A 20,054-nucleotide genomic window follows, 5' to 3' on the forward strand; every position below is an offset into this window, starting at 1 on the left:
CCTGCACCAAACTCCATAGAGAAAATGAGTGATTTAACATCACAGCACACAGGAGTTGTTGATCCACAGCTGCCTCCATCAAGTTCAAATGTGATATTTTTCGAATTTAGCGTTTGAAAACTTAAATTAGGCTCATAAGTGAAGGTTTTAATGTGAGGACGTGAGGATTCGCCTCTTATCGCAACATTTGTTTGAGTTTTAAAAAAAATTTAGACGACATAAAAGTGTGTTACTAGAGGTCAAATATAAACCAGGAGAAAGAAACGCAGATCTGAACGCACGCAAAGATTCCCAGAGTCTTTTATTCATGGAAAGAGTTTAGCTCGAGCTCTCAGTGTGAATAGAAACATTTTGAAACGTGAGAACAACTCTCAGCCTGCGAGATTACCCCTCTCATGTCAACGTCCAAAACAATATATCGTCTTAATTTGTTTAGCAGTAGTCAAACGATTAAAAATAACAATAATAATATTAATAAAAAATAAAACATGAAGATACACAGAATGACAGCAGAAAAAAGGAGTCCACCACCAAAGGAGTGCAAAAACTAAATATTTGTTTTGTAAAAAGCAAGCAGAGGGAGCATTTATTTAGAAACTTTATTTTGGACTTTTACAGTTTTCGTCTCCTTTCAAATTAAATCGTTCCAATGCGATTAAAGCCCCGGACAATTCGTTATAATATTGTCAACAACATACATTTACATCAGAGGTCTTTAGTTTTCTTTACTGTGTGTTTTTTTTTGTTTGTTAGTACAGACTGTGCACGTTTCTCTTTTCTAATCTCTTTTGTTTTTTTAGTGGTATAGGTAGGAAAAGTCATTATTTAAAAAATTAAAACCAAAGAAAATAAAAACAAATTTGTCGTTAGCACCATTACTGTGTTTTTTAACTTAGGGATCAGCACCTTCGTCCCGTTAGTAGCGACTAGGAGTTGTCACGCGGCTGCTGCGGCTGCTGCTGCTGCTTATTAGATGATGAGGTCTTTGTCAACATCCTCTGCAAACACAAAAGATTAAAATTTAGTGATTAAAGTGATAAACTTATATTTTTTTAAACCATCTAAATCTTCCACACCTATGTAAAATCCTAGAATAGGCCAGAAAATTCAGAGAAATTTTAGCTGTAACTGTAAAAAATGTGTGAAGCTCACGACGGAGCTGAATTGAGGGAAGAAAGTCAGACGTTTTGTGAATGTTTTGAATGAATTTTCAAGTTGAATCATTATGAATCATTTTTTTAAATGCTACTCACGCTCCTTCAGGCCAAAGCAGGCGGCCCACTCCTCCAGAGCGACGTATTTGTCGCCGTCGGTGTCGCACTCGTCGAAGAAGCGAGTGGTGCAGTGCTCCATGGGGATGAGCGGAGCACGCAGAGGGGAAAGCTCTGAGTGAGTCAGGTATCTGAAGGTAAACACAAATAACAACAATCATATAAAAGAACTAGAAAAATTTGTCTCAATAAGATAATAAAGCTTATTTAATTCTTAAGTTACCAGTAGCAAGTTGAAACAATGGTTTGCATTAAAAGATTGGTGTGTCCTTGTGACTTATCACAGCAAAGAAATTCTGTCATGTAAGAATTTTCTTACATTTTGGCCAGTTTTATCCACTTTCACCTCACTTTAAGGCACATTAAGTTGCTAGTTTTAAGTATTCTAGCCAGGCTAAATTTGCTTAATCTTATCGCAGATTCTTTTTCTCATTTTAAGCATATTTGGCTTCTTTTTGCAGCTTATTTGAAGTTGTGTGGGCGTGACCTCACTGCACACCTGAGACTCATTCACAATCAACCACAGCTGTGTATATAAACCTTCCCCCTCCACACAGTTTGTAAGCGCACATCATGTCTGAGGCTCAACAGAGGGTTTTTAAATCTTAATTTGTCTTTTTAAAACTTGGGGAAACTGATTTTGAATATTTTTGTTGAGTCAGTCGGTACAATGTCTGCACACTTGCTCACCAGCTCACAGAAACTTAGAAGCAACTTCAGAATGAAAACAGCCAGTAGCTAGCAGCCAGTAGCTCTTGTGTGCTGCTTTCACTGAAAACCATGAAAGTAGTGACTGATATGACAAAAACAAAATCCTTCAAACATGTTGCAGTGAAAGCTAGAGGTGATTTAAACAAGGCTACTGCTAGCTACTGCTAATCTTTGAAGATTATTGCTCAGTCACCTCAATCACTTTTGAAAACAAAGACCAAATGTGGACACCAGTGTGACTGACAACTGGTGTTGTCCATTAGGAGCATTGTTGAATTTACAGTTGCAGAAACTGTCCTCTAACCCTAACCCTAATGGGCATGAAACCTTGAGTTCAATGGTTTGAATGGTGATCATCAATAGTGTCCACATGTGTCATTATTTTTAAGGACGTACAAGTCACATTTGAGAGGAATATCTGATCTGTTCACTTAGTTGGCAGACGCATTTCCACAAATGAGGCTTAAACGATCAGGTTTTTTCACACATTCATGAGTCTAATCAGGTCGGGTCACTTGGACCATGCAGAGTAAAATAAGCGATCAGAGAGTCCAGCTTCCACATCATCAGCGTTTTTTCCTCGTTCTGCCTGAGCAGCTCAGATATTTACCTCCACAGGCTCAAACACGTGCTGACTCAGACTGTCAAGTCTGACTTCTGTCCAAACGTAGCTTTTGGACATCTTTTCTTCCACTAAAAACTGTCGAGGCTTGTGATGCTTAGAAGAACTCTGGATCTGCTTAGCTATCACCATAAGCAAGACAAAACTTGTCCTAATCTGTTAAGATGTCTAGATCAGATCTGTATGAAACTCAGTCTGATGCTAGATTGTCTGATCCTGCATACACACACCACATTTTACTCAGTTACGATGGGTTTTGTCAGAGATATGATTGTTTTGCCCATTAAAATAGATGGTTAATGGATTTCTTGGGAGCATACTTGGGTGATCCTCTACCCGTCACAAAGAATTCGGATTGATCCGCCAACAACTTAAGACAGGACGTTGCTCTCATAAGGACAAACTTACAGATAAACCAATTAAAACAAGAGTTTGTAACGTACCCGTCAGCTGGATGCTGGTCGAGCTGTCCGAACTGCCAGTGAACGGGGAAGATGTACATGTTGTAGTTCTTCTGGAAGTCTTGAGCCAGCAGGTCCAGAGAGTGCTCACCAGCCTGCAGCCTCTTCTCGTTCTCGAAGATCTTCTTCACCTGAAAAAAACATTCAGGAAAAAACACATCTACGTTGAAACATGGCAGCTTGTAAAGTTGGTCCATAACTTTGGTTTTCTGAATGTTTGGAGTTACACTCTCAAACAGTTTGGATTAGACTTCATCCTTTATGAGCCACTTCAAAGACCTTTACCAGTTTTAAACTAGGACACAAAATGTCCCATTATTTATACACAACTTCTCTCTTTCAAAGAGTCTCCACTTCATGTAAACATCGCTTTCTTTAACCTTTTTATGGCCTCTTGTTAAAACCTGCTTCTTTTTTACAGCATTACCGAACACGGATGCAACAAGTTAATTATATGGATTAATACATTGGTTCAATAGAAAGTGTTTTTCTTCATTTAAACTGAGTTGAAGTCAAGACTGAACACTTAACTGTCAAATCCCAATTTACCAACAAAAACATAACTTTGAGCAGATCACATGCAGATTAGCTGTAATTTACCCAACTTTTTGGCAACTGGAAAACTAAAATACCTGTGGCCTAAAGGTGCAAACATGAAAACAGAGCATTTTATATCTTCTCCACTGTAAATGGAGTACAATGTTGCTCTAACCAATGTTTACTGAGGGAAATCTGCATTAACTTTGGTGGCATTTCAAAACTATGGGGCTCCAGGCAAACGGGACCAATGGAACCAAACCAAACGGGACCAAGCCAGTGGAATTGGGTCTAGTTAGGAGGTTTCTAAGCATAAGGCATTGCAGGCTTATCATATATTTCATAGTTAGTAGTATAAACGCGTCTCTGCGTTCTCACCCTGAGCTTCTGCTTCTCGTTCAGCAGGTCGTTGTCCTGGTCGCGCTCGTACAGAGTCACCAGCACGTTCTTCAGCCAGTCCCTCATACGCATGGGGAACTCCTTCAGCTCGTTGTCCAGGCAGGGCTCGATGTCTGCGGGGGGCCAAGATGCGACAAACATCAGGAAAGTCTTCTCCGGAAACTTTCATTAGAACATAACAGTGTTTGAAGGGTAACTAAACCCAGTGTCTGATTTGAAATATGCCAAAAAGTGGGCTGAGCGCGACAGGACCAGCATTTATAAAATGGTTAATAATCCTCATGTTGATTGGACTAAGTATGCCAGTGTCAAAATTTGAATGCAGTAGCTGGTGTAAAAATTGGTTTAGGTGTTTAGTTACACTTTAAGAAGATACTGATCAATAATTTGAGGAAATTCAAAACAAATCCCGTCAGAAATTGAATAAATAAAGTTTATCATAATGATTTTAATCCTGCCTCCAGTCATGCTTTGGTTCATCGAGTTACACCCTGATCTCCATGTGAACCCTCTGCCCCCCGTGTGTTTCGTGTTCACTTGAAATTGTTCAGTGTCAGAAATGTGTCCTGCGTGTCTGAACGCGCCTCGTCCTCCTTCAATCTCATCACACATCAGCGCAAAGAGTCAGAGACAAAATTCTGAGACTTTGAGCTTCAGGTTTAGCCTCGGGTTTGAGATAAAAATCAGAAACCACAGCATGTAAAAACATGACGTATAAAAGGGAGAATCAGCTAAATCCACAAACTGCAGTCAGATCTATTGCAACCTCTGTGTTATCTCTGGAAAAACTAATTTTTGTCTGGATTTTTCCACCAGACAGACCTTTTATGGGTTTAATGTTGCAGGAATTAAGCCAAAAACAAACTACACTGCAAAAAAATAATTTTCAAGAATCTTCAAATAGGCTTTGTGTCTGTGAAATTGTAATTTTTTGCCTGGTGTGTGCTCAAACACAAGGAATTCTAACCTTAAGTCAACTTAATAACGAAAAGGAAGACGTATTTTAAGTAAACATGTCTTACACATCAGAATATCGGCAAAGTCTTTGCTTTGTTTTCCTTATTTTTAGGAACGTTACAGCCTGAAATTAACTAAATTTACAAGCTAGTTTAAAGTATTCTATGTAAACAAACGTTGCTGACCCCAAATGCAGTTTTCTGTTACTTAAAACAAGAAAAACTAAACCAATTTAAGAAAATTTGGCGTACCTGTAGTCCGGCAGTTTTTGCAGTGTAGCTTATAGGCTATTTAATTCAAGCTAGCTGTCTAGCATTGTTGAACGAGAATCTTCTTAATATTATAATCTGTGTAACTGTGTAAAATAATCAGTTAAGAAACTAAAACTACAAAATACTACCAACCAACTATTGACATTGTCAATGTTGTGATTGGACTCACATTTGCAGGGTCCGATGTAGTCGAGGTGCAGCTTGTGGCCCTTCTTGGTTCCCTCCAGGGTGCACTTGGTGGCGAAGAAGTGGCAGGCGGTTTCGTAAGTCTTGTTGTCGGTGCCGCAGTTCTGAAAGAAAGAGACCAAGAGTTTGATTACACGTTAATGTGGGATCATCCGAAAGTTAAGTCATGGGTTAATTTGGCCATGAGCAGGTGAATATTACAGGTACTACAAGAATATCTGGATGCTGCAAAAGTGTTTTTTTGTAAAAAACGTCTGGAAATACTAGCAGTTTTACAACTTAAACTATTACGAACCACCATTTGGATTTAAAAGGTCAGAGAATATTTTTACAATTTCCATAATTATGTACTTATTTTTTATGGAATTATCATCTCATGACTTCAACAATTTTGAACTGTTATTATTAAAAAAACGTACATGTTCGAAGTCTCCCTCGGCAGGTGGACAGGTGGACGGGTCCATGCACACACACATAGGGGTGTTGTCCTCGTCGACCTCACACACTTTGCCTCTCTTGCAGTGGTAGTTCATGCAGGGATCTGCACCAGAACACACACACAGTTACTCAACAATCAGGTTCCCTGAGTCCCCTTGATTCAAAGTCATTTTTTCAATTTTTATATACATATACATATATATATATATATATATATATATATATATATATATATATATATATATATATATATAAACAAAACAAGTGAAAACTGATCTTTATCTTCTCGGTATTTAGTCATGTTATTGATTAACTACAACAAATATTGATGATATCTGAGTTTGGGGAGTTGGAGTTTTTTTGTTGTGTTATAAGGATGGGGCATTAAATGATTACGTGTTACGATTAAAAAATACTCAACACTATAAGTTGAGGTACTTGAAAACACGGTCCTACTTGCCAACATACAGTCAAAGTGATTTATTTTGAAGTGCCACAAGGGAGAGTCATTGTTTCTTCAAACAAATAGGTTAAAAACCTATTTACATTTTTTTGGGGTATATAGTGACTGCCCTCTACAGGTTGAAAACTAGCTATTGCAATTTAAACCACTTGGTCCTCACGACCCCCTCACGAAGTATGTGCTTTTTTATTTTTATCATGTGGCTAGGCTAGCACATGTGCTAAAGTCCATCTATAATGACTTTTTCAAGGTTTTCTTTAGTTGTGGTCAGGTGTCAATATAAATGGCGTCTACCCATCCCATGAGCGCTTAATTCCCTCCCCTTATTTCTAAACGACTCCGCCCATTTTGATTCTTGTGGTATTGCTTTTATTGATTACTGACTCTCTTTTAGACTCCCTTTTTTAAGTTTCTTTGCAGTGTAGGCAGATGTTACGATGCTGGAACAACAAAAGGACATGTAAATGCGTCTGCTTACTCGAACAACCACTAGGTGGTGCACTCTCTCTCTCTCTGAACTGTCCTCTGATTGGTCAAAGTCTCATTGTCTAATTCTCTCTAATATCAACTTAATTTACATTATGACAAAAGATTATTATAGAATGAATTATCAATAATGACAGAAATAAACTGTTTTGACTACTTTTTAAAAGTGACTTTAAGCAGCACAAATGTCTCATTTGTCTAGTTTGTGTGTGACTGAAGTCAGTGGATGTTTGAACAGTTTTCCTGTGGCTACAGTTTCTGGGTTGAGTTTCCTCCTGAATCAAAGTGGAACATTTAAATTACAGTCTCCTCGCAGAGAATGAGCCGCTCTGTTATTACGGCTGTGTGAGTTTGTCACTGTCGAAGCTTCGTGAAACTCTGCAGCTGAGACTGAAAACGCAAGTTAAATCAAAAGTTGTCGCAAACGGACGCAGAAGCAGATTCTTGTGGGCAGCAGAAAACACGCCATATTTCATTTTTGAACCGTCGTGTCTGCAAAACAAACAAACACTTTTCAGGAATTTTACTTCTCTATATTTGTTCTGCTTTTCAGAATAAAACGCACATGAAAACACAAACTTTTACAACCCTTTATATCATATTTTTACGAATCGAAAAAGGAATTTTTGGACAAATTTCATCATTTACCCCACAAAAAACGACAAGTTGCACCATTCAGTTATTGCTGTGTCATTTAAAAATGATATATTTCTTTTCTTTTTGAAGCAAATGTTTGTAAACTCAAGTTTAGAAAAGATATTAAATGAACAAAATGATGACAAGTATTTGTCTACACATCTACAGATCAACATTATCATGTTTGGGGAGGAAATTAAGTCGAAATGGCTAGAAAATAAAGGAAATAATGCTAGATTTATCATGTCATTAATTTAAACCTGGGATTAAATTTTGTTTGGGTTTTTTTTTTACTTGTAGGAAAAGGGAATTATAACGAAACACAGGCATGAACTTACTCTCCTCAGCGTCCTCAATGACCTCAATGGCCTCGTCAAACTCTCCAACATCCACCTGCACTGGGTTCACTCCCACCTCGGTCTCCTCCTAAACATGAGAGGTAGGAGGTCAAAGGTCAGCAGCTTTCAAAAAACTGCAGACAGTCACATGTTTTACTTCCTGTCTCTGCTCGAGCACGGGTCGTTTTTCTATTTCTGCATGACGTCCACTTTGAAGCAAACCACGTAATTATCCGCGGCACGGAAGGCTCCTCCCTGAACAACGAGCAGCTGGATCCATATGTGGTGAAGCCATGAAAGACGTGTTGGCTTCCTGGCGGTTGGTCGCAGAGCGAGCGAGCGAGTTAAATTTACCAGCTGTGGGATCTGAACTCCCTCTGGACTTCAGCAGCAGGAAACAGTAAAAACGTTCACATGGAGGTTTCGACTCGACAAACGAGTGTTTACACTGGAGCAGGAGGAACATGGAGCCCCAGATGAGGAAGATTATTATTATTATTATTTATTTGGCTTCTCCATGTAAGGCAAAGATTTAAAGGGATACAAATGAAATCTGAGACGAATCCAGATGAGGGAATCCCAATTTCTACATTTTCTTTACACTTTGTGGTGTTTTCAGTGCACATTATAAACAATTCTGAACTGTCCTATGTTTTAAGTCTGGAAATATTTGCCGTTTTTATAACCAAACAAATCCAAATGTCAGTTTTTAATGCTCCATCACCTTTTGCAAGAGGTTTTTATCCAGCTCCACTCAACAAAAAACAAAACACAAACCTTTGCTGACATATTCAAATTTAGTAACATAATTTAAACAATATAGACATTTTTTTGCTCAGAAACAATCTAAAAATGTAAAATTCATCTTTGTTCCATCAAAGCCCTTTTTTTGTTTTTAAATATAACCATCACCGTCTGGTATTTTGCACGCTCTTCAACCACCTAGTCTTCGAAGAGCTGGGCTCCTTGATATTGTAGTTTCTCTCTTCTTATGTTGGCCTCTTGTATGATTAGGTCCTTAATCCAATAGCACTGCAGGCGGGTAATCACAGGCCGCGGCCTCGATCCCGGTTGTGGCTTGGCAGTTGTGCGTTCCATCGAGCTCGGGAGTGGATTCTAAGATCTCCTCCCCAAGTAGTTCGAGAAAAACATTGTGGGTGTTGGCCCGTCGATTGATTCAGGAAGGCCAATGATTCCGATATTATTCCTGCTGCTCCGGCTTCTTTGCTAGTATCTATCGGCTAAAGCTACCAACCTCGTCTCCAGAGTATGAATATGCTGGTCATCTGACTCGGCACTGGTTTCCAGTGAGATGATACGTTGTCTGCGATCTAACACCGTGGTCTACATTCTTTCCAGTCTTGATTCCAGGACAGCGAAGGAGATTTTGAGATCCGTCGCTATGCTAGCTCTGTGTTTTTCCAGCAGGCATTCGATGAATAGAATAGAATAGAATAGAATAGCCTTTATTGTCGTTATTTTGTGGACAACGAAATTTGGGTGCCACTCCCTTGGTGCAAAATACAATATATAAATAACAATTTTAAAAATAGAAAATAAAAATATTAACAATAACATAAGAATATGAAAATGTTGTTTACATTTTTCCAGAAACTATGACTATGACATTTACAAAGATGACAAAATATAGCAGCAAGATGACAAAATATAGCAGCAAGATGACAAAATATAGCAGCAAGGACAAAGTGACTGAAACATCAGACTATTGCACTTTCCAGTGGTGTTTCCCTATGAATGAATGTTTTTGCTTTCGTTTATTTATTTAGTTCTCTGATGGCTCTGGGAAAGAAGCTATCCCTGAGCCTGTTAGTCCTGCTTCTGTGGGATCTGTACCGCCTGCCCGAGGGTAACAGGTGGAACAGCTGGTTAGCTGGGTGGAAGGAGTCCTTGATGATATTTCCAGCTCTGCTTCGGTAGCGAGAGCTGGCAATAGTCTCCAGGTTAGGCAGAGAGCACCCCGTGATCCTCTGGGCTGTGTTTATGATCCTCTGTAGCGCTCTCCTGTCTGCTGCAGAGCACCCTGCGAACCACGCTGTAATGCAGTACGTAAGGATGCTCTCAATGGTGGCGTTGTAGAAGGTTACAAGCAGCCTCTCCTCCAGGTTGTTTCTCCTGAGCACTCTCAGGAAGTGGAGACGCTGCTGGGCCTTCTTTACCACCGCCGTGGTGTTGACAGTCCAGGAGAGGTCGTCAGATATCTGCACACCCAGAAACCTGATGGAGTGGACTCTTTCCACTAAGTCCCCATTTATGTGCAGTGGGGTCGGGGCCGCTCTGTCCTTTCTGAAGTCCAGTATTATTTCTTTTGTTTTAGTGGTGTTTAGTTTGAGGTTATTAACTGAACACCACGCTGTTAGTCTGTTGACCTCATCTCTGTAGTCAGACTCGTCTCCATCTGAAATGAGCCCGACTACGGTGGTATCATCCGCAAACTTTATGATGCTGTTTGAGAGATGGGTCGGGGAGCAGTCGTGTGTGTAGAGAGTAAAGAGGAGGGGGCTCAATACACATCCTTGTGGGGAGCCGGTGCTGAGTGTGATGGTGCTGGAGAGGTGTGGACCAAGTCTGACTGACTGAGGACGATCTGACAGGAAGTCCTTAATCCAAAGGCAGGTTTGGTTGGAGAGACCCAGGTGTGAGAGCTTCTGCACCAGGATCTCCGGTAGGATGTGGTTGAAGGCTGAGCTGAAGTCCAGGAAGAGCATTCTGACATAGCTCCCCCGGTGCTCCAGGTGACTCAGCGCGGCGTGGAGCGCTATAGTGATAGCGTCCTCCGTGGATCGGTTTGCCCTGTAGGCAAACTGGTGTGGGTCTAATGTGGGAGACAGACAGGCCCTGATGTGCTGGGAGACCAGCCTCTCAAAGCACTTCATGACTACAGGCGTAAGTGCAACAGGTCTGTAGTCGTTGAGGCTGTGCACTGCTGTCTTCTTGGGAACGGGAATTAATGTGGAGGTTTTGAGGCAGGGTGGGATGATGGCCTGCGCCAGGGACAGGTTGAATATGTTTGTGAAGACTCCAGTCAGTTGGTCGGCACAAGCTTTGAGTACCTTGCCGGGTATTCCATCGGGGCCAGCCGCCTTCCTGGGGTTCACAGTCCTCAGCACATGTCTCACTTCATGCTCCTGAAGTGTCATCATGCCAGTGCTGGGGAGGGGTGGGAGTGCTGTGGCTGCTGAGGGCCTGTCTGTCTCAAAGCGGGCAAAGAAGCTGTTTAGTTCCTCTGCCAGCGAGGCATCAGTCCTAGCGGTCGCCTGGTTACTGCTTCTGTAGTTTGTTATGTGATTTATTCCCTGCCACATTCTTCGATGCTAGTTAAGCATGTGCTTTCGCAGGCACTCGAAGCTTCGTTCTCGCTCCTCTTTGTTTTGTTTTATTCCTGGTGACACGATGTTATACCGAGTTTGTGAGACGTCAGTGCTTACTTGGGTCGTTGAGGGTATAAGAAAAATGTGGGTTTTTGCAAAGTTGCGTTACGGGGGACGGAGACCGATCTCACATGCTCACCAAACCGGAAGACAAGTCTTCTTGTACGAAATGTACTATACAAAAAAAACAAAGCTTAAGTCTTCAATTTCAGCATCTATTTCCAGGTATTTACATCCAAATATGTCGCAGAATGTTGAATATAAGCCTCATACATGAGGGTAGAATCAAAACCCAAGACCCATAAACTTTGATTTCTCACTGCAGACTCTTCCCCAAGTTGAATTTCCTGTGATCTTTTGAGTCTGTTCAACCGTGGACATTCACACGAGAAGTCACCGCCACTTCCACTACAAGTCGTCATGAGACCAAATACCAGTGGACTTCCCAAAAGCTCCATCACAGATCAGATCATCTCTCTGTGAGCAGCTGCTTCTCTCAGCAGCCAAATTAAACTCAGAGGAGAACAAGTATTTGCATTCAGTTTTTTGGTTTAAGGCATATCTGTGATGGTCCTTTTTAAGGGAATTTATTTAAGTGTTTTTTTTTTCAAAGAAAACAACAACAAAGAGGCGACCAACCTCGAAAACTTGCACCTCATCCACCAGCTCCTCCTCAGCCTGCACACACACACACACACACACACACACACACACACACACATTAAAAACACACTGTGTCTGTGTTTAAAGACAAAAAAAAAACTAGAGTAAAGGAAGTCGGGAGCAGATGATGTCATACATGAACACAGCTGGAGAAACACTCACACAAACACACACACACACAGTGGTGAAGACTCAGGGGGAAAAGTCGGCTGCAGGAAAAACAAACTCAGTGTGGTGAATTTGTTATTTTCTGAGTTTCAGGAGCTTTTTAAAGACGTTTCAAGGAAACCACAAACATCTGGACTGACCTCGAAAATGGGCTCTTCAGTCACCAGCTCCTCCTCAGTCACCAGCACCTCCTCAGTCTGGAACACACGTACATGGTGAACAATTAACACACTTAAACAGGAACACACACTCGCACAGTAAGTCAGAGACGTTAAAGAAAGTCTAAAGCAGGTGATCTCATCTACAGGTTTCCCTCACAGACAATAATGTATTCCCCAATCCCTTATCCTAACCTTAACCATCACAACTACACACCAAACCCCCTTAAAACCAAGTCTTAACCCACAAAAGCCCTTTAAACTTGTGAAGACTCTAAACGTCCTCACTTTCCCAAATTGTCCTCACTTAACCAAAATGTCCTCACTTCGTTTGGTTTATTCAATGTTGTGGTCCTCACAAAGCTACACATACTCACATGTGTAGTCCTAAACATAACCAGTTCCTCAGCAATGACATTATGCCTTGTTAGGACCGGGTTTGGTCTCCATGAGGACTACTGGTCCTGACAAAGGTGGTGTTAATGCACGGTCCTAATGAGGCACCAAATACAAGAACACACATGCAAGGTCTATACCCACACATGAACACAACCACAGTTTACAGTCGGGGGTTCCACACACACGCGCACACAAACACACTCTGGTTTTCATGACTTCAGAGGACATTGATTGACTTACATTGATTTCCTGAAGACCTAATCTAATTTTAACCATAACTACTACTGACCTAATCCTAATCCTGACTTTAACCTAATCTCTGACCTCAGCCTAACTTTAAAACATGCCTCACATTAAAATGCAGTAATTTACATGATGGGGACTTGATGTTTGTCCCCATAAGGAAGGTGAGTCCCCATAATGTGATTGTGTAAACAGGGTTAGGTCCCCACAACATAAGGAATACCAGGTTTACACACACACGCATAGATAAACACAGGAACTTCACATGAACACAAAAACATTGTGAAACTCACACTCTCACACGTAAACTCTGCATCACAAAGGAAAAGGAAAACACATAAAGACAGGAAGACACTCTTAAAAGACAAAAGTGGACATACACACACACACACTCATGTTCTTTTCTTTCTATAGTTGTGAGGACACTCAATGATAAAGTAAGTCATCTTGTCCCTGATCCTAACCCTAAAAAAACAAGTCTTTAAACCTTAAACAACATTTATAAAGTTTGAAAACCAACACACACACACACCGTATGGTTTCCTTGACTTCAGAGGACCGTACATTGACATTCATTTCCTGGAGACTTAATGTAACCTTAAGCCTAACTTTAACCTTGTCCTAACTATACAACATGTCTTTATTTTAAAATGTAATCATTTATGTAATGGAGAACATTTTGTCCCCAGAATGTGAGTAATAACACACAAAGAGAGACACAGTGGGACTCACAGGAGCAGCCATGGCGTGTCCAGCCAGGCACAGGAGGAAGACGATCCACACCCTCATCTTCAAAGTCTGCGTCTGGAGACACAAAGACAAACAAACACTTTAATATCTTTAGTTCAACATTTTAAAATTAGCTTTTATTGTGATTTTATTTATTTTAAAGGTTGTTTGTCCTCATCGCGTCCTTGTAACCCGAGACTCACTGAGCAAAAACACTGTACTTCACAATATAAAGATATTCAGCACAGGTTTAAACTACAAGTTAGTGTCTCGACAGTTTTCCAGAAGAAAACAACATGATCTCTGTCTGCAGAATCGTCCAAAACTTCTTTGTTTTCTGGCCTCAAATTGTCTGCATCTGCTGGACGTTTTTGTCATAAAAGACTTTCCCAGGCTGTCGTTTCATCGTTACAGCAGCTGAAAGGGATTTTCTCTCAGAAAGTGATCGCACCAAATGGAGAAATTGAAAAAAACGCTGCATTTCTCCACAAACTCTGCTCCTCACATATCCACTGATGTTAGTTTCCACTCGGCTGCTCTGGGAAACGACTGAACATATATTTACATTTGTAGAAAACCCACGAGAAATGTGTCTGAATATGAACCTGACCATGTGTGAAGCTGTGATCCTGGGGGGGAAGGCAGAACCACATAATACTGTTTTATATACTGTTTCACTGTATACACTGCAAAAATAGAAAGTGAAAAACTAATTTCTGGGAATTTTTCTTGTTTTTAACTAAAAAAAAAAAATTACACATAATGTGTATGGAATATGTAATTTCAAAACTGGATATACCACCCAATCCTAGTTTTTTTTGTATTTTTACGTTTTTGTCTCGTTTTTGGGCAGTTTTTGCTTGATTTAATGCACATTACCATCTGAAAGTGTTAGTTTTAAGAATTATAGCCAAGCAAAATGCACTTTTTAAGCCCCAGTCTATTTCAGATTCAAAAATGCAACAGACAACTTTTGTGTCCCAACATTTCAAAGGGTTCCAGATTTCCACACAAAGTCACTATTGTGCCGTAATACGTGTAACTGCCAAAAACAGCGACGTCATAAATGCTAAATTAAATTTATAACATGGAAAGTGTAACTCTTTAGCCAAGAGAACAAAACAGAGAAAGTAAGAACATTAAATAATGTAAAAGTGTCCTTTTTGACATATCTTCACAGGAAAATAATCTTAGAAACTGAATCCCATAATCTCCATGTGAGCAGCCATTGTCGGAGCTTTATTATGTCACGTCGGAGTGTCTAAATAAGGGCATCTTTGTTCTGTAGGGGAGCGTAACGTTGCTTGGTCTTCCTCCATGTTTCTGTGTCCGTTATCAGCCGTTTTAGCCCAGACATGAGGGATAATCTCACATCTACAAACACAAAGATATTCTGTATGTGTCTACAGTGTGGAAAACCACTTTGAGAGTCTGCTGCATCTGTTGTTTTCTCTGCTGCGATGGAAAGAATTCTTCCTGCAGGGATAAAAGGAACGCGAGCTGACACAGTTTGGACGGAACTCTGCAGGAGATCAGCAGACTTAATCCGACAGAGCCGCACATACTCTGGATTCCTGCCCCTCAGATTAGATTAGCGGCTTCAGAACAAACGGAAATTAGACGATTTCTGTCGTTCAACGTGTCTGTCAACACTGAAAAGACAATAAAAACCATGAGGGAAAGCGAGGCTGACATTTCACAGATTGGTTGCCGGGCGTCTGACTTTAAAAAAATGCGGCAGGGGCCTCTCTCGACACGCAGCGTCGGAATCTGAATGGAACCCGACGTGTTTGGACACATGCGGTGAAAAAGGCTAAAGTTTGCACATCGTCCGTGACAAGTGGAGAGTGTTTGACGAACCCTCGAGCAACAAAACAGGACAACACACAGAAAAAGGACTTCGCGGCCGTGAATAATACACAACATTCTTTCCTGGAATCGAGTTTGTACAAGTTTTTATGATTGCGACTGTGGAGCCGCGGCCCTCTTATGACGCTATACGTGCTTACTCTATTATCTTATCTTCAATAGAAACTCTCATTTATGATATAGAGCAGCATTAAAGCCTTTTTGGAGTGTGGGTTGCCAGCTGTCGTATAAAGAAAAACTGATTTCAGCTTTTAACTAACAGCCCAGTGAGTAAATTGAGAAAAAAAAGCTCTACACAGACGGCCATTTTGGTTTTTAAGGTAGCCCATAATGGACAAACCTCACATCTTTTGAGTTTTGGTGCTAACTGAAGTCTACATAGGTTCTCCAGCAGCTTCTGAAGGATATTTAGGTGTCTTTCTACCTGAAAGCTGAAGTTTGTAAACCCCGCCCTCTCCCACACCAAACCCCATAGAGAAAATCAGTGATTTAAGGTCACGGTTACTCAGGGGCTGCAGGTCTACTGCTGCCTCGTGTGGTCAGTTTGGGTCACTGATGTAAATCTGAACAGAGGATTTTAAACACAAAAGTCGCAAAATAACACATTTGAACTTACTGATGAAGGCAGCCGTGGATTTAACTACTCCTGTGTGCTGTGATGTAAAATGACTGATTTTCTCTATGGGGTTTGGTGCAGAGGAGTTGGCGCTTTATAAACCTACAGTTTGCAGTCGAATAATAAGGTTATTGTGGAATTCCTCATCAAAAATGACGAAAATAAGTTGCCTACTGTGGCTTTAAAGCGTAACTTTGTTCATAATCTTATGACGGCACAGAGAAACTGTATATTTTCTCCTCTTTTTTGAGATTAAAGAACGCGAAAGGGAACTTTTTGCGACCTCACCTGATCTGCACACATGATAAAAGGATAAAATCTCAAACTGAGTACAAGAGATAAATGACTTCTCCACTATATGACTGACCACTACACTCCAATAAATGGATATTATGTCAACATGGGAACATTTTGCACATATGTAAAATAAAAACAAATGCAGCGCTACATAAATTCAGACTCTGACTGTGACGATCGCTGTTTTTAATGGTTAGAAAAGTCCAAAAAAAGAGGTTTGTACCGTGGAAAAATACAGAAACGCTGGCAGAGGACGCGTTCAGGGACGTCTCCAAATAATCCGGCACACAAGGAAACTTCTCTGTCCCTTTGAAAAAGCTGAGGTGGAGCAGGTGGGGGTCGGGGGTCGGCTGACGGGAAGTTTCGTAAAAACCTGAACCTCTGACACGTACGAGTCGCAAAAATCGCCCGCTCAGTGTTTGAGTTGGAGGAACACGGTGTTCTCGTCGTATTTCCGCGCCGCTGAGGACACACGGAGACGGACAGATGGACAAACTGACGTAACAGCGAAAAAAGAAGTAAGAGAGAGCGAGAGCGAGAGTGTATTTTATTTGGAAAGCTGCTCTCATAATCAAACAGCGCCGAGGCTAAAAGGGAAACTTCAGGCTCATAAAGGAGCCGTTTTTCTCCTCTGGTGCATTTCATTTTGGAGGTAAACAAAAGTAAACAAATGTAAACAAGAGTAAACAAGTGCAAACTCGCAAAACGGAGGTAAACAACCCGGACTGGAACCACTGATGCCGGCCCAGGTCTTTTTTTTCTCCTGCTTCTGTCTCTTTTTTTCCGACAGATTTAGAGGAATTCTGTCTTTTTCTTCTCCTCGGTGACATAACAGGCGGATTCAGAAGGAAAAACAACCTGCAGACATTCATGCGTCTGTCTGCCTGTCTGTCTCTCTGCAAACAAACAGTACAGACAAACAACAGTGTCACATGCTTGTATGGGATACTTTTACTCAAGGGTCCCTTCAAAGTACTTTATACCAATTAAAGCTCAGTGACCTGAAGACACTTGTTTCTGGTTTCAATCGCAGCCCCGCCCCTTTTTTTTTTAATCCTCAACCGGCACCGAGACGCCTGACAGACAGACAGACAGACTGAGAGACAGTGTGTGTCCACAGAATGAGACAAGGAGGGAAGTCCCCGCAGAGCGAGACGAGACAAAGAGACATTTTCAGTGGGGAACTCGATCTATGTGATCTGGATCTATGTAATCTGGATCTATGTCATCTGATCACACAGGTCATGTGACACCAAACTCTTTAAGGTTGTTTTTTTTTTACTACAAAGTCGGTTTGGTGGACAGGAAGTGTCAAAAGTGACAAAATAAAAGCCTGTAACAAGTCGAGTCTGTCTGTCTTTTAATGATCTGTTTTACTTTCTCCCATCGTTCTATAATTACCGCCTATTACTTGTAATTAATTATAATTATATACGGCCGTTTATAAAGCTTTAAACATTAGTTTGAACAGTAGTAATTAAATAGTATTAAGTATAGTACACAGTCTTTATACCAGTGTCTTTTTCTCTCTGTTTCCTCTTAAAATCGAGTAACTTTATTGTTGTTAATAGAAATGGTGGTGGTTTTTTTATCATCTGCATACTGTAATAAACTATATCATTTTTAATATTTTCTTTGTCATTTCTTGATAGAATGAGTCTCTCTGTCTCTCCGTCTCTCTGTCTCTCTGTCTCTCTGTCTCTCCGTCTCTTCTCTGACTCTCCGGTTTTTCCAGACACAATCCTTCCTTCCTTCCTGTCGAGGATAAAGAGCTTTTCCAGACATTTGCCAAGCTGGCCTGATATTTCCCAGCATCCTTTGCTCCTGCACAACCTCCACCACCTCCTCCTCCTCCTCCTCCTCCTTCTGCCACCTCAACAATCAAACAGCCACAGACGCTGTGGTTTGAATCACTTCACCACATTCAGTTTTTTTGTGGTTGTGAATAATAATAGGAATGTGAATAAAGTTTCTATTAATTTTCAGTGGGTAAATTCCGAGAGGAATCTTCATTCTCAACTGCATCTTCTAAAGAAATGCAACATTTGGGGTGTGTGTTACGTCTCATTCTGTCCTCTCACAGTTCTGAACAAAGACAAAGGTTCCATTTATTTTCAATGGGGGGGGAAACAGGCCGTAGTACAGCAGATCAAATAACACCGGTGTGAACACTCGACCTCGTGTGTTTCCTGTAGAAATGCAAGTGGGGGAAAAAGTCGCAGGAAAACGACAACATATTTTACAGTAAAGGAAGATTGTCTTTGTGAAGGCGTTCTGACCAAACACTGGAGCACTTTAAACAGCTGGTAACTCATCGCCATGGCAACCCACATTCCGTTACATGAGAGTAATCAGGGAGAGAGAGAGAGAAGGGGGAGTAAAGCGAGAGAGAGGGAATAAAACGTTCCCATTAGACCGAGTGGAATTCCATCCTCCTTTTCTTCACAAACTTGTGTCACTTTGTTTTTCTTCCCCCACTTGGAAAGGTCTGCACAACATCAGGACGAGACAAACGCCACCATCCTCCTCCAAATCCTTAATAAACACCACCACCTCCTCCTCCTCCTCCTCCTCCTCCTCCCCTTCCTCTCCTGCTGTCGATGTGGCAGCACAATACCTCCGCAGAGAATGAGCTCAGTGCTTCATAATCACCGTTTGTTTACCTGCAGGCGGTGATTTTCCTCGCAGATGTTCACAGTAATAACAGACGAGGTCGTTCTCTGCAGAAGCTGATGTTTGGGTTGTTTTTTTTTACCTCCGTTTATTTGAAGTAGTTTGAAAAGAAAGTTTAGAGTCGATGGAAAAAACTGAGAGGTGTGAGATTTTTAAAGGTGGAGCTTTAGACGTTTAAAACAAGATTAAAGGCAGAAAAATAAGAGTGTTTTTAGCTTTAAAGAGAGTAGAAACGTTTTAAAAGTTCAACTCCAGCTGAAGTTTAGGAGAAAATAAACGTGTTTTTAAGCTTCAAAAGGAGGTCACACTTTAACATAAGAGTGTTTTTGTTCTTGCTAAACTGTCATTTTCGCCAAATTGGAGAAAAACCTTTATTTACGTACATTTTTTCTGATTTACAGCAACTGAAAAACAAGTTTAAAGAAGAAAAGTTTACACTTTATCACCCAATTCTTTTTTTGTTCTCTTCAAACTGTTGTTTTTTTCTGCAAATCCTACAAAAAACTATTTTTATTTTTTTTCTGATTTATTCAACTGGAAAACAAGTTTAAAACGTTAAGCTAAGTTAAGCTTGAAAAGTTAAGCTTTTTTTGTTCTCGCTGCAAACTTCACGGTCAAACAAAGTCACAAATAAACGGATTAAACGTCGACAAACAAATGAACGCGAGTCATGTGACACAAAAACAAAGACAAACACGAGGTCCTGAGATTTGGTGCAGAGTGAGAACTCTCGCTTACCTTCAGTTTTCAGACACCGGGAGAAAAGTCGACTGTGTTCAGGGCCGGAGGACGATCTGACTGAGTCTCTGCTTCACACAGAGGACATTTCCAGTGGGACGTCTGTCTCCCCCCTCCCCTCCTCCCGTTACTCCCTCCCTCCTCCTCCTCTTGCTGCTCTGGAAGGCTGGACTTCATGTTAACTCTCTGCTCACACTCAGTTTCCATGCACCGTTCGCTTGATCTTCTGTCTTTAACAAACTCTAGAGATAAATCAAGTCATTAAATGACGTGCGTCTGCCTCCGCTCCACTAGGGGGCGAAATGCTCTCCTCAGCTTGTTTCTATCAGACGGTT

General features: G+C 40.9%; 1 protein-coding gene across 2 annotated transcripts; it reads right to left on the bottom strand.

Annotated features, from left to right (window-relative positions):
- Positions 1-284: 284 nt before the first annotated feature.
- sparc (secreted protein, acidic, cysteine-rich (osteonectin)) lies at positions 285-19,835 on the bottom strand. Of its 2 annotated transcripts, XM_058649845.1 has the most exons (11): positions 19,720-19,835; positions 13,530-13,601; positions 12,138-12,194; positions 11,806-11,844; positions 7,778-7,865; positions 5,836-5,957; positions 5,400-5,520; positions 3,981-4,114; positions 3,048-3,196; positions 1,254-1,402; positions 285-998 (listed from the first exon to the last, which is right to left on the bottom strand). In XM_058649845.1, the coding sequence occupies exons 2-11, from the start codon at positions 13,584-13,586 to the stop codon at positions 970-972; spliced, it is 945 nt and encodes a 314-aa protein (XP_058505828.1). In that variant the 5' UTR covers positions 13,587-13,601; positions 19,720-19,835; the 3' UTR covers positions 285-969. The 2 variants fall into 2 exon arrangements, with proteins under 2 accessions (XP_058505828.1, XP_058505829.1); XM_058649846.1 differs by lacking the exon at positions 11,806-11,844.
- Between the last annotated feature and the right edge of the window lie 219 nt (positions 19,836-20,054).

This window comes from Solea solea, chromosome 14 (assembly GCF_958295425.1).
Source record: "Solea solea chromosome 14, fSolSol10.1, whole genome shotgun sequence".
Lineage (NCBI taxonomy): Eukaryota > Metazoa > Chordata > Actinopteri > Pleuronectiformes > Soleidae > Solea > Solea solea.

What these genes read in the sequence shown, in the direction of transcription:
- sparc (XM_058649845.1), bottom strand. Translation starts at nt 13,586, where the DNA reads ATGAGGGTGTGGATCGTCTTCCTCCTGTGCCTGGCTGGACACGCCATG. An exon ending in ATGAGGTGCAAGTTTTCGAG is followed by an intron (nt 7,866 to 11,805) that starts GTTGGTCGCCTC and finishes TCTCATGTTTAG; the next exon opens with GAGGAGACCGAGGTGGGAGT. An exon ending in ACGAGAAGCAGAAGCTCAGG is followed by an intron (nt 3,197 to 3,980) that starts GTGAGAACGCAG and finishes TGTTTTTTTCAG; the next exon opens with GTGAAGAAGATCTTCGAGAA.